The sequence below is a fragment of the Hirundo rustica genome, chromosome 11, assembly GCF_015227805.2.
Source record: "Hirundo rustica isolate bHirRus1 chromosome 11, bHirRus1.pri.v3, whole genome shotgun sequence".
NCBI lineage: Eukaryota > Metazoa > Chordata > Aves > Passeriformes > Hirundinidae > Hirundo > Hirundo rustica.
In genome coordinates, this window is record NC_053460.1 from 2034420 (window position 1) to 2047586 (window position 13167).

General features: G+C 57.6%; 1 protein-coding gene across 1 annotated transcript in view; it reads right to left on the bottom strand.

Annotated features, from left to right (window-relative positions):
• Window positions 1-13167, bottom strand: part of JPH3 (junctophilin 3) — a 34059-nt gene that overhangs the window by 3802 nt on the left and 17090 nt on the right. The window contains exon 3 of the mRNA XM_040075636.2: window positions 6597-7516. Coding sequence (XP_039931570.1) covers window positions 6597-7516 — 920 coding nt within the window. The remainder of the gene's footprint in view (window positions 1-6596; window positions 7517-13167) is intronic.

Consider the following 13167-nt stretch of genomic DNA (forward strand, 5'->3'; position numbering starts at 1 on the left):
GGGCACTGAACTCTCTTCTCCTGCAGCAGTGGCTTAAAACCAGCGGCTTTTAAACCCTTCCACTGTGTTCCAACCTCCAAGAGGAGCCTGTGCAAAGAGGAGACACAGCTCCCCTGAATTTGCAGCTTTGCCTGTTGCTGCCATAGTTTGGTGGGGCCTTATCTCATCTTTGGCCTCTTGTGGAGTCAAGGAATTGTCTCAAAGATGAGATAAGGAGATGAGAGGATCCAAAGATCCAAGGAGTCGGGGTTGGAAGGGACCTTAAGGATCCTCTCATTCCAACCCCCTGCCACAGGCAGGCGTCTCCTGGAGACTTATTTTAATTTTTTTACAATAAAATCCCTGGAGTCCTTCACAGGAGAAGGAAAACATCCACCAAGGATGGGAATCTGCACCAATATCAGCTGGGCAAAAGGATCCTTCTCTAGCAACAGGCTGGATCCCTAAGGATTTTTAATCTTTGCTTCCAAGCTTAAAGAAACTTAGACCTAAGCCCATGGAAACACTAAAATATAGGAATAAACCACGGTTATGGCACAGGAGTAATAACAGTAATCATAGCTGTGGAGTAATTCCTGCCCCTCTGCCTTGTTTGTTTTTATCCTGGAACTGTTGTGTAGCAACTCCGGAGTTTTCCTGGGAATACGACGGACAGCTGGTTTACAAATGCAATTGTGGCATAATTAATTTAAGCATTAGCAAGCCATTATTATCTGTTATCACAGGGTACAAGCTCTGCCTCTCTGCCATGGAAACCAGAGTGCAGGTTACCTAGGAATCCCTCCGGGATCTATTAAGTGTAATTACTAAGGACTTGGATCAGCAAAAAAAAAAAATTAAAAAATATAGATATGCACCATTTTCCAGCCTCAGCACTGCAGAAAGGGCTGCAAAGTTAGCAGCTCGGTGACATTTGTGCTGAATTGTCACATCATTGCCAGGAACTGGCTCTGGGAAATGGTTAAGGAGCGTTTAGCAAAGGAAACATCAGGGAGTCACTTGGCTTTCTCCAGCGGAGTTGCAGTGGCTCCAAGAAGGGGCCCAGAAGATGCTAAAAGTGCTCGTGTGAGTGAAAGTGAGATGGGTGGGATGGAAAAATCTGCTTTTGGGGGGAAAAAGGCTGAAAAAATGAGAGGTTGTCCTCTTAGAGATCCTTTAGCCTCTTAAAGGACTGGTTTGTCACCCCTGGTTCCATCTTGACCTTCCAGGTGCTGGGACTGAGCTCTGTGTGTTCGTTTGGAGCTCTAATTCTAAGATTTTTATTCTAAAACCAGCAGTCACAGTTTGGTTCTAATGCAGACAAAACCTGGTGTTTGGCCCCAAATTTTCCAGGCTAAAAGATGGAATTGGGCTCAACCCCCACATCCAGATGACAGGAGCAGAGCCAGGAAGGTGCTCCCAGGTACATCAAAGGCCAGGAGATGAAAAGGCTTTGAAAAGGACCCCATCGAGTCCAACATCCCATTCCTCTCTGAAGATTATTTACCTCAGGTTGTCTGAACGCGAAAGGGATTAGAGGAGGAACAGTCGGTGATTATTATTTGTCTTAAGAAGAGACAACCCCTGCAGCAGTGCTCAGCCCTGCCTCATTCCAGGACTCCTTTTCTTCCTCATTCCCATGAAATGATGGCTTCTGTTTGTCTGGACATGCAGCTGCCAGCTGGGATCGGGGGGAATTTGGTTGGTTGAGATGTGAGGAATAAAGAAAAACCAGGGGTGATTGTGTTGGGAGACCTGGGGATGGCTCCCAATGTGGGGAAAAAAAAAATAAAAATGGGAAAACCTGAAGCTGGAAGGCCACAGGGATAAATTAGGGGGGTTTGATCCCGGGAAGGTTAATCCCAAACAAATCCCTCATCCCAAAGCAGCCAAATGGGAACATCTCCTTGCACAGGGAAGCTTCACACCCCACACAGGCCGTGCCTGCTTGGGACAGAGAAAACACCCAGCTTTTACTTTTAACTCATTTTACGACCTTTCGGGCTAAAGGCGCCACACATCCCTATAAAAAGGAAGGGAAATTCACCCCCACCTGCGGACGAATCCCTTCAGGAATAACCCGGCAGCGGGAGCATGCCTTGGGGAGGTGCCCGCTCCCGGAGCCGGGGGAGGAGGCTGTGCCGTGCCGAGCCCCCTGCCGCATCCCCGGCAGCTCGGCACATCCCTGCTCCGCCTGCACACTGCCTGCTCCTGCCTTTCCCCAGCGACAGCGAAACCTGCCCGCAACATCTCGCCGGCAAATCCGCCCCGCTGCCGGAGGAGGGAGGGAGGGAAGGAGGGAGGGAGAGGCTGGGCTGCCCGCATCTCGGGTGGGGGCTCTCGGAGATTCCCCCAGCCCCGAGATGCCTTTAAAAATGCCTTTAAAGATGCCATTAAAGCCTCTGCGGCCGCTCTTTCCCCGGCAGTTTTTGCATTTTTGCCGGCACTCGCCCCGCTGCCGTGAGGGGAGGTGTCAGCGGCCTTTCGCGCCGCTGCGTGGGGAAGGCGACGGGACGGAGCCGAGCCTCCGGCCTCCCCCACAGCCCCGGGCTGCCCTCAGCGGGATCACGACGCGTCCCTGCAGGGCTCCCCGGGCGTGGTGGCGGTCGCCGAACCGACGAGGCCGGCGGGGTGGGTGAACCAGGCCCCGGCGGTGCCTGAGGCCCGGCCCGCCCCGCGGAGCCCCGCGCCTGAGGCGGGCGCGGCCGATGTGCGGCACCTGCAGGAAAGGAGATTTTCCCCTTCCTTGTCTCCCCAACCCTGCCACGGGCTGTGGGGCTGTGCCCGTGCATAAAAAGCACTTTAGGAGGATTCTTTCCCTTTCCCGTCTCTCAACAATTCCTTTTTTTTTTTTTTCCTTTCCCGTTTTGGTTCTCCTCAAAGGCTCCAGGGAGCTGTGAAGGCTTCGAGCCCCGTTAAGGCCGGGAAGGAACGGTGACGTTCCTATAAATCCCCTAATCCCACAACACCGCTCCTGGCACGCTAGCTCCCGTTTTCTTCTGACAATTGCTGTGAGTTTGTCCTGTGGGTGCTGGGGGTCAGCGCCCACAGAGGCACGGAGAGATCAGGTGGCTTTAAATGTCATTTTAAAGCATTTGTGTGGCTCGGTGACCCCGAAACCCCCAAATCCCCTGAAGAGCCAACACCAAGCAGTGCTGAATTTCATCGATGTTATTGAGCCGTGGCCTCAAGAAATGACCTCTATGAGACGATTTTTTTAATTCCTGATGTGCAGCCCCAACAAAGTGAGGGGGTTCTGGGAGCTTTTTTTTAAAGGGCTGGGGGAAAAGTGACAGAGGAGAACAAAGTTCCTACAGCTCCTACAGCAGCCTGTGCGTGTGACTGCTCTGTGGGGTCTGCATCCCTGCCTGTGCGCACTTTGGAAAAGCTTGAATTCAAGCCTCTGTGGCTCCCACTCGTTTTTCAGACAGGAATCAAGAGCAGTGATGTTTTTTTTTTTTTTGGAGTGTGTTTTTGCACCCCCCCCCAGCCCGTTCCAGCACCACCAGAGGTGTGGCACTCCAGCACAGAGCCAAGCCCCGGGGCTCGTGGATGGCTTGTGCAGAGCTGGTTCAGGGCAGATTATTTTTAAAACAAACTAAGCTGTGAGGGTGACCTGGCTTCTGCTCAGGGATACCTCAGGTAGGGCAAAAATAGCCGTGCTCAGCTCCGAGCATCCTTCCTGCTCACTGGCAGCACCTTTCTGAGCTGCTGGGAGGTGGGAGCTGCCCTTTGAGCCCCTCCTTGCCAGGGAGCAGCCTCCAGCTGGGGCTGCTGGGCTGCAGGGAGGGGGCAGCGAGCAGGCTGGAGCACTGTGGGCCACCTTGTCCCGGAGCTCACACCCTGCCAGGCCGCAGGGAAGGGGGATTTCAGGCCAGCGTGGGGAATTGGGCTCTTGGGGGGACTGGGGAGCCTCGGTTTGCTGTGGGGGGATGTGGAGCTCGAGCAGGATGCCGGGGGGGTTTGCAGGGTGGGGTGTGTGAATGTCCCATGCTGCCCAGGGCAGGGAGATGGATGTGGGGTCTGTGGGATAAACCCTTCCCCCCTTAGCCCTCCCCTCCTCTTCCTCAGGGATTCACCGCGCTCCCCGAGGTCTGGAACGCTTCTGCTGGCAGGTGAGGTCACGGATTTGGGCAGGAGGTCGGAGCACAGATCCCTGCAGCTCCCATTCCTCCCCTACACCTTCCCCTGCCCCTGTCCAAGCGCCCCCTCCCTGCCAGGCCACTGGAACAAAACCCTGCTAGCACCGTGCAATTCCTGCTAGAACAAATTGTTGCTGGCATTGTGGGTTATTTAAATCCACATATTATCTCTTCCTCTGTATTACATTAGCTTCCTCCCAAACCTTCGCCATCTGTTCCACCCTCGGTTATGAATGTGAGAAAACTGAACATGCTGCTCCACAGCTCCAGCACTCCCAAAGTAGGATGTGCATCCTAATGGCTTTTCCAGGCACTTCTCCGTGCAGGCTGGGCCCTTCCTCGGTGCCCGGGGCTCACTGGGAATGGCCAGGGATGTGTTGGTGGCAGTTCTCCTCCAGCCACGTGGAGGGAGCGGTGCTGTGACAGCTCCCAGGTGGGAGCGCATCTGATGGGATGGGTGGGAGGCAGCCCAGGGCTGCCCTTGCCAGCCAGCTCCCCAAAATCACATGGCTCTCAGCGAGGAGAAACAGTGGATCCACCCCTCCTGTGAGCCCTGTGTCCCCCAGGCTGTGTTGTCAAAGGTGCTGGAACATCTGCGTGTCCCACGGCCTTCCCGGGGTTGGTGTCTGTGCAATTTCTGCTGCCGCTCTTCCCCTCTGGGAGCCTGTCAGGCTCCTCACGCTGCCTGTCGTGTCTCCAGCGCTTCCCAGGCAGGCAAGGACAGCCTGCGTGGCGCTGCTTTTCCAGGGCTGCAGGATGTGTGCTGTGGAGCCCCCGTGCTCAGCTCCCCCTCGCTGCTGGGTGGGATCTGCCGAGCCTGAGCTCATGGACAGGGAGGCAGAGAGCTCCAGGGCTGCTCGGGGGGGATTTATCCACGGGAAAGCTGGGGCAGATCCATCCTTCCTGCATCCCAGGCTGCTCTGGGGGGATTTATCCACAGGAAAGCTGGGGCAGATCCATCCTTCCTGCATCCCAGGCTGCTCTGGGGGGGATTTATCCACAGGAAAGCTGGGGCAGATCCATCCTTCCTGCATCCCAGACTGCTCTGGGGGGATTTATCCACAGGAAAGCTGGGGCAGATCCATCCTTCCTGCATCCCAGGCTGCTCTGTGGGGGATTTATCCACGGGAAAGCTGGGGCAGATCCATCCTTCCTGCATCCCAGGCTGCTCTGGGGGGATATATCCACAGGAAAGCTGGGGCAGATCCATCATTCCTGCATCCCAGGCTGCTCTGGGGGGATTTATCCACAGGAAAGCTGGGGCAGATCCATCCTTCCTGCATCCCAGGCTGCTCCCTCCTCTCTCTCCACCTCTGCTGGAGGAGCAGGGATGCTGCAGCTGTGTAAATGTCACCGCGCCTCACACACCTCGATGCCTCTCACCCGGATTTTCGGCCTGACCGACGAATTCACTTCAGTTTCGTGACCAGGCACAGTCCTGTGCTCCCCTGACGGGGAGGTTTAGCTCCTTTCTGCTGAAATGTCACCTCCTGAGCGTGACAGGTTTTCCATTTCTCCTGGAAAGGTCTGGGGCATCCTCATGGGACGCCTGCAGCCCTGCCCTGTGTTTGGCACTGACTCAGCCAGGGACACTTTGGGGCAGTGCTGGCTCCCCCAGTGCCCCCAGCAGACCCCACCACCTCTCCTGTCAGTGCCAAACCAAGGGGGACAACAAGCGAGGAGGCTTCTAATGGGAAATCCAGGGATCCTCGAAAAACAAGGCTGCAAAAAACCCTACAGCCTGCCCAGCTCAGCCTTTCCCGAGGAGGTTCGGCTCTGTCCAGGTCCTGTCTGAGCTGGTGATGTCCAGCCTCAGACCCCCTCCTGCTCCAGCCCCCACAGCCTCCCCAGACAATTCATTACAGCCCTCACCTCATTAGCGGTGGTTAATGCCTCACCCTCCCTGACTTTAAACCCATTAATTCTGTTCGTGGAGAACAGATTATTCCCTTCCACTTTGCAGCAGCTTTTAAGATCACTCTGTCTTCTCTCCTGAACAGCTCCAGCCCTTCCCAGCAGGCACTTCATGCCCAAAGCGTCCTTGTCTCCCCCAAAACGAGGAACCAGGGTCTCACAAGGGGTTGTCCTGGACCAGCAGGAAGCTCTGTGACCATAACCCAAGGAATTATCACCAATGCCTTGCCTGCTCCTGCAGCTTTCCCACCAAATTCCCAGCAATAATGGATTTTTAAAACTCCAGCTTGCTGCTCACATCCTCCAGGGAAAATCCTGCTGCTCCCACCACAATCTGCAGGGAACACCCCGCACCAACGTCCAGCAGGATGGGAGAAGGGAGGAGAGCGGATTCAAGGCACAAACGCACTGTCGATAATTCACATTTCCCAAATTTCCCTCCCATCCCATCCCATCCCATCCCATCCCATCCCATCCCATCCCATCCCATCCCATCCCATCCCATCCCATTCAGCCCCACAACAGCCCCACCAGAATTCCACCCACAATCCCTTCACTCACCGTACTGGATTTGAGCGCATCCCCACTGTCCTCTTCAGATTCTAGTGCAACAGGTAAAGATTTCTGTGGCGGGGAGAAGGTTAAGTCCCACCTCAGTAGCCGAGGTTCAGCTTTGTCCCCGAATCTCAGGTTTTCCAGTTTCTGCACCGTGGGCTCGGCAGAGGAAGCTGGCCTGAAATTCTCTTTGTTCTGGGACTTAGACCTCAGTCTCTGAACCCCGAAGCCCCGCTCTTCCCCGCGGTGCTCGTCAGCCCCGCTCCTGCAGCCTCCCCCTTTGCTGTAGTGTCTTTTTTGGGTGTGAATCTCTTGCATATAAGAATCCATCCTCATGAGGGGCTTCATCTCCATCTCGTAATTGCTCATCTTCTCCTCGTCCAGCTCGAGCAGCTTGGAGCTCCCTGAGCTGTGGTTGTGGGACCTGTGGTGGGAAGTCCATGAAACCGTGGCTGGGGAATCTGTCCACCTCTCTCTCGGCTTGTGGTTGGAGGCCGAATGTTTGTGTCCCCCGCTCCGACCTCGGTAGTCTTCGGGGACGGCGGTGGAGCCCAGCTGCCCCCCGCGCATCGTCCCGCTCCTCCCGGCGCGGCTCCCGCTCACCTTCTCTTCGCTCCAGCTGTTGGGGCGCAGGTAATCCCCGCCACGCCCCTCCAGCAACATCTGGATCTCGCCGCCCCTCTCTTCGTCCACCGAGACCTGCCTGGAGAAGTGGGCGCTCTTGTTCCTGCAGGAGGGGCCGAGGGGCGGCGTGGAGCAGGGGCTGGCGGGGAAGCTCTGCAGCGGGCTGTCGTCGGGGGTCAGGTCGGACGGGGTGGTCCCTTTGCGGTACAGCTCGGGGCTCTCTTGCTGCAGGGGGGTCCCGGTGGAGAGGACCTCGATGTCGTCGCTCGAGTTCTGCCGCTTCGGCCGCTGGCATTCGAGCCCTTTTGGGGGGCAGTGGCGGGGAGGAGAGAAGGGAGAGAGGAAAGCAACGGGGTTATTTCTGCTTTGTGGGGGCCCCGCGGGGTTTTTCGCGGCACGGGACGGGGAGCAGAGGGTTGGGCGGTGGGGAGCAGCGGGGAGGGGTTGGGACGGCAGTGCCGCAGCTGCTGGCAGCACCGGGAGTGACACCGAGCCTGCCCTGAGCCCTGGCCTGCAGAGCCGCAGCCTGAATGGTTCTCCGAGCCCGGAGATGTGGAGGAGCCACCAACGATGCAGAGCTGCTGGGAGGAGGTTCTGACGGGGTTTTGGGATTCATCTGACCACATTTCCTATCACTTCGCAGTCTGGAAGCACGGGAAGGGAAATCCGTGACGTGGCTGGTGGCACACCCTGTGCTCTGTGTGTGTGTGTGCTGGGTGACACTGGGACCACCCTGAGTGTGCTGGGTGACACCGGGACCACCCTGAGTGTCACCAGGATCACCATTGGTGCCACTGGGATCACCCTGGGTATGCTGGGTGCCACTGGGACTACCCTGGGTGCCACTGGGATCAACCTGAGTGGCACTGAGATCACCCTGGATGCCACTGGGATCCCCCTGGATGTGCTGGGTGACACTGGGATCACCCTGGACTGTGCTGGGTCACGCTGAGATCACCCTGGGTGCCACTGGGATCACCCTGGATGTGCTGGGTCACACTGAGATCACCCTGGGTGCCACTGGGATCACCCTGGATGTGCTGGGTGCCACTGGGACTACCCTGGGTGCCACTGGGATCCCCCTGAGTGTCACTGGGATCAACCTGAGTCGCACTGAGATCACATTGGGTGTGCTGGGTGACACTGGGACCACCCTGAGTGTGCTGGGTGACACCGGGACCACCCTGAGTGTCACCAGGATCACCCTTGGTGCCACTGGGATCACCCTGGGTATGCTGGGTGCCACTGGGACTACCCTGGGTGCCACTGGGATCAACCTGAGTGGCACTGAGATCACCCTGGATGCCACTGGGATCCCCCTGGATGTGCTGGGTGACACTGGGATCACCCTGGACTGTGCTGGGTCACACTGAGATCACCCTGGGTGACACTGGGATCACCCTGGATGTGCTGGGCACCACTGGGACTACCCTGGGTGACACTGGGATGCCCCTGAGTGTGCTGGGTGACACTGGGATCACCCTGGGTGCCACTGGGATCCCCCTGGGTGCCACTGGGATCCCCCTGGGTGCCACTGGGATCCCCCTGGGTGTGCTGGGTGCCACTGGGATCACCCTGAGTGACACTGGGATCACCCTGAGTGTCACTCGGATCACCCTGGGTGCCACTGGGATCCCCCTGGGTGCCACTGGGATCCCCCTGGGTGTGCTGGGTGACACTGGGATCACCCTGGGTGACACTGGGATCACCCTGAGTGTCACTGGGATCACCCTGGGTGCCACTGGGATCACCCTGGGTGACACTGGGATCACCCTCACCCCTCTCCTGGATGGGAACCACCTCAGTTTTCATCTGCCGGGTGCAGGAGGGGAGCAGCCACATCTGGGCAGGTGTGCAAGAAAAACCCCACAGACCTTATTATCCGAGAGCTTTCCTGCCCCGCACAGCCCAGCAGGACGTGGAGATTTCCCTGCTCAGCCCCAGGGTGGGATGGAAGGACAGGGCTGGCTGTGGACCAGCACCACCATCCTCCTCATCCCACTGCAGCCTCCTCGTCCCTTCAACTCAGGGACTTCCCAGACGGTGTCACCCTGGGGATGGGCGCCTCAGGAGGGGCTGGATGTCCTCTGCAGCTGGAGGAACACGCAACAAAAACCTCCAATGTGTTCATCACTGATGGAACGCCAAATGATTTCAAGCGAGCTAATAGTGGTTAATTCTCCTTTCCCCCTCTCCAGTCGTTCTCAGCTAAAGCCATGCTAAATTAGGTGAATAATTTGATAAATATATTAAGTGCCTAATGCCCCTGAAATGCATCTAATTGCGATTGCTATGGCGAGACAAGAAACGGGTCTTGGAAAGGGAGAGCTCGATTTCTGTGGCATCGTTTAAAAATAAGAGCTCGGGAGCGCCTGCTCGGGCCTCTCCACTTCTGCCGAGTAATTTTCCCTCTTGAATCTTTTTGGGGAGCTGCTGGGATGTGCCTTCACCCCTGCCAGGGTTGGGATACACACAGGGAATGCTGGAGTCACTGCCAGAGCACTGGCAGGGAGGGAAATAGCAAAAAACTGCTTGGAAATCTACCCAAGCAATTTATGGGAAATGGTCTCCTCATGAGATTTTGGGACAATGCTCACATGGTCCAGCCTTCTTTTTTTTCCCCCTGTTTGTATGTGGGAGACTGAATCTCCTGGGATTTATCCAAGGCCCCTGAGCAATCGTGGTATTGGTGGGAATTTGCTGAGAAGGAGAAAGGTGGAGCTCACCCCTCTGTTTTCCTGCAGAATATCTGTCTCTGGGATAAAAGCCAAAATTTTGGGGGCTGTTCTCCAGTCATGCCTGTCCCAGCCGCCTTCCAAGATCCCAAATGGGAAGCTGAGGCACGGAGGGAATAAATGATTTCACGTGAGAAAGCCGGACAGCCGCCTGTGGGAACGGGCTCCCCCAAGGTTTGGGGTGTCCCTGGGTTTTGGGCTTTATCTTCCCCAGCTCAGGGATTTCGCTGGAGCTCCGGGGATTTGCAAGCTTCCCACCAGCTCCAAAGCCTCCAGAGCTGATCTCCAGCCCCACAACCAGCCACAGCCTGGCTGCACCCACCGCTCCTGCTCCTAGAGCCCCAGAGAGGGGACGAGAAATCCCAGCGATGCTCCCCCACAGCCGCCCCAGGGGCGACGTTATGGAACCCCCTCATCCCAAACCTTCCCCACACCGATGTGCAGGTGACCCCCGCCCTTCCCTGGCCTCATTCCCGGACGCTGGGGCTCTGGGAGGAGCAGGACTGGAGGTGCTGGGGGGATGCTGAGGCGCAGCTGCCCCCCGGCCCCGGAGCCCGCGGGGATGGAGGCGTTTCCTTGCGCAGCAGCTCCGCGGATGCACCGGGGCCGGCTTTCGGCACCCGAGGATGTGCAACGATTATCCCGAGCTAAAATTAGTCCGGGGAGCACGTGATGTTCCTGGAAGAACGGTTGTGAGGGCGCGAAGGAGGATGCAGAGCACCGAGTGTGGATTTCCAGCAGGACGGAGGCAGCCGAGCCCGGCCTCCGGGGCTTCAAAGCCGGACCTGAGGAGCCACTTTTGGGATTCGGGAGCGGTGCCAAGCTCCGGCCTCTGGCTCTGCTGTGCTGCTGTCACCGGGGCTCACTCAGTTCTCCAGCACCACCCAAGCCATGGGCCGATCCTGCTGTGTCCAGGAATTGGGGTGAACAACCCCCATGGAGATCCCCGTGGCTGATGGGGACGGGAGCCGCGGGCGAGAGGGCGATGCGGGATACGAAACAGGGACGGTTTTGTTTTCCCCCGGTAAAATCCTTCACCTTCCAGGAGCTGCAGCTGCCCAGGGCTGACGCTGAGGTGGGCACAGATCCCTCTGTGGCGTCCCACAGCACCCACAAACCCCTCTGAGGGGGCCCCCAGCACCGCCGGCGCTCGCTGCGCTGTGCCGGGTGGGTGGTACCCGCGCCCACCACCCTGCCAGGAACACATCCAGCGCCCGGGATCCCGTGGAAAGGGAGCACAGCCAGCACCCAGGGGGTGGGTGGCGCTCAGCACCCACCGCAGCGCCCCGCGGGTGGCACTGGGGGCCACGGAGCCCTGCAAGGGAGCACAGCCAGCACCCAGGATCCTGGATGAGGGGGGCACAGCCAGCACCCAGGATCCTGGATGAGGGGGGCACAGCCAGCACCCACAATCCTGAATAACGGGGACACATTCAGCACCCATAATCCTGAATAACAGGGGCACATCCAGCACCCACAATCCTGAATAACAGGGATGCATCCAGCACCCACAATCCTGAATAACGGGGACACATCCAGCACCCACAATCCTGAATAATGGGGACACATCCAGCACCCACAATCCTGAATAATGGGGACACATCCAGCACCCACAATTCTGAATAACGGGGACACATCCAGCACCCACAATCCTGAACGAGGGGGGCACATCCAGCACCCACAATTCTGAATAACAGGGATGCATCCAGCACCCACAATCCTGAATAACGGGGACACATCCAGCACCCACAATCCTGAATAACAGGAGCACATCCAGCACCCACAATCCTGAATAACGGGGACACAGCCAGCACCCACAATTCTGGATGAGGGGGCACAGCCAGCACCCACAACCCTGAATAACGGGGACACATCCAGCGCCCATAATCCTGAATAATGGGGACACATCCAGCACCCACAATTCTGAATAACGGGGACACATCCAGCACCCACAATCCTGAATAACGGGGACACATCCAGCACCCACAATCCTGAATAATGGGGACACATCCAGCACCCACAATCCTGAATAATGGGGACACATCCAGCACCCACAATCCTGAATAACGGGGACACATCCAGCACCCACAATCCTGAACGAGGGGGGCACATCCAGCACCCAGGATCCCGTGATAGGAGGGCACATCCAGCACCCAAAATCCTGAATATGGGGGCACATCCAGCAACCACAGTCCTGTGCAAGGAAGGGCATTTAGAGCACCCACAATCCTGTGGAAGGAGGGCACATCCAGCACCCACAATTTTGAATATGGGAGACAAATCCAGCACCCACAATCCTGCGGAAGGGAGGCACATCCAGCACCCACAATTCTGTGAAAGGGAGACAAACCCAGCACCCACAATTCTGAACGAGGGGGGCACATCCAGCACCCACGATCCTGAATATGAGGGGCACATCCAGCATTCACAAATTTGTGAAAGGGAGACAAATGCAGCACCCACAATTCCATCTAAGGGGGACACATCCAGCACCCAGGATCCTCTGCACGGTGGGCACATCCAGGATCCTGCACGGTGGGCACATCCAGCACCCAGGATCCTGTGCAGGGTGGGCACATCCAGCACCCAGGATCCTGTGCAGGGTGGGCACATCCAGGATCCTGCACGGTGGGCACATCCAGCACCCAGGATCCTGTGCACGGTGGGCACATCCAGGATCCTGTGCACGGTGGGCACATCCAGCACCCAGGATCCTGTGCACGGTGGGCACATCCAGGATCCTGTGCACGGTGGGCACATCCAGCACCCAGGATCCTGTGCACGGTGGGCTCGCAGAGCCCCCGCGGTGCCGGCAGTGTGGGGGCGGCTCCTCCCGCCCCGGCCGTTCCCAGCCTGAGGTGCCGGGGTCAGTGTGTGACACCCGTATTCCGCCCGAGAGGCTCCCGCAGGATTTTCCTGGTTTCCGGGCACATCTGGGACGCCGTGTTTGTTTTTTAATGCGCTCTAAGTGGAGCCGCCTCGGCTCCCTTCCCCTCTCACACAGCTCCGAGCGCACAAACCCCGGCACGAGTGAAGCGCCGCGGCCCCGTCCGGGAGCTGGTAAAAAAATGTGCAACCTAAAAATATCATTCCAAGAGGTGATTTAAACCAGCCAAGTCTCCTGGCAGGAGGAAATGGAGATGAGGAACATCTCAGGGCTGGAGAAACCCCTGGGAGAACACAGCCCTGAGAGAGAGCTCAGATCTGCCACGGACAAA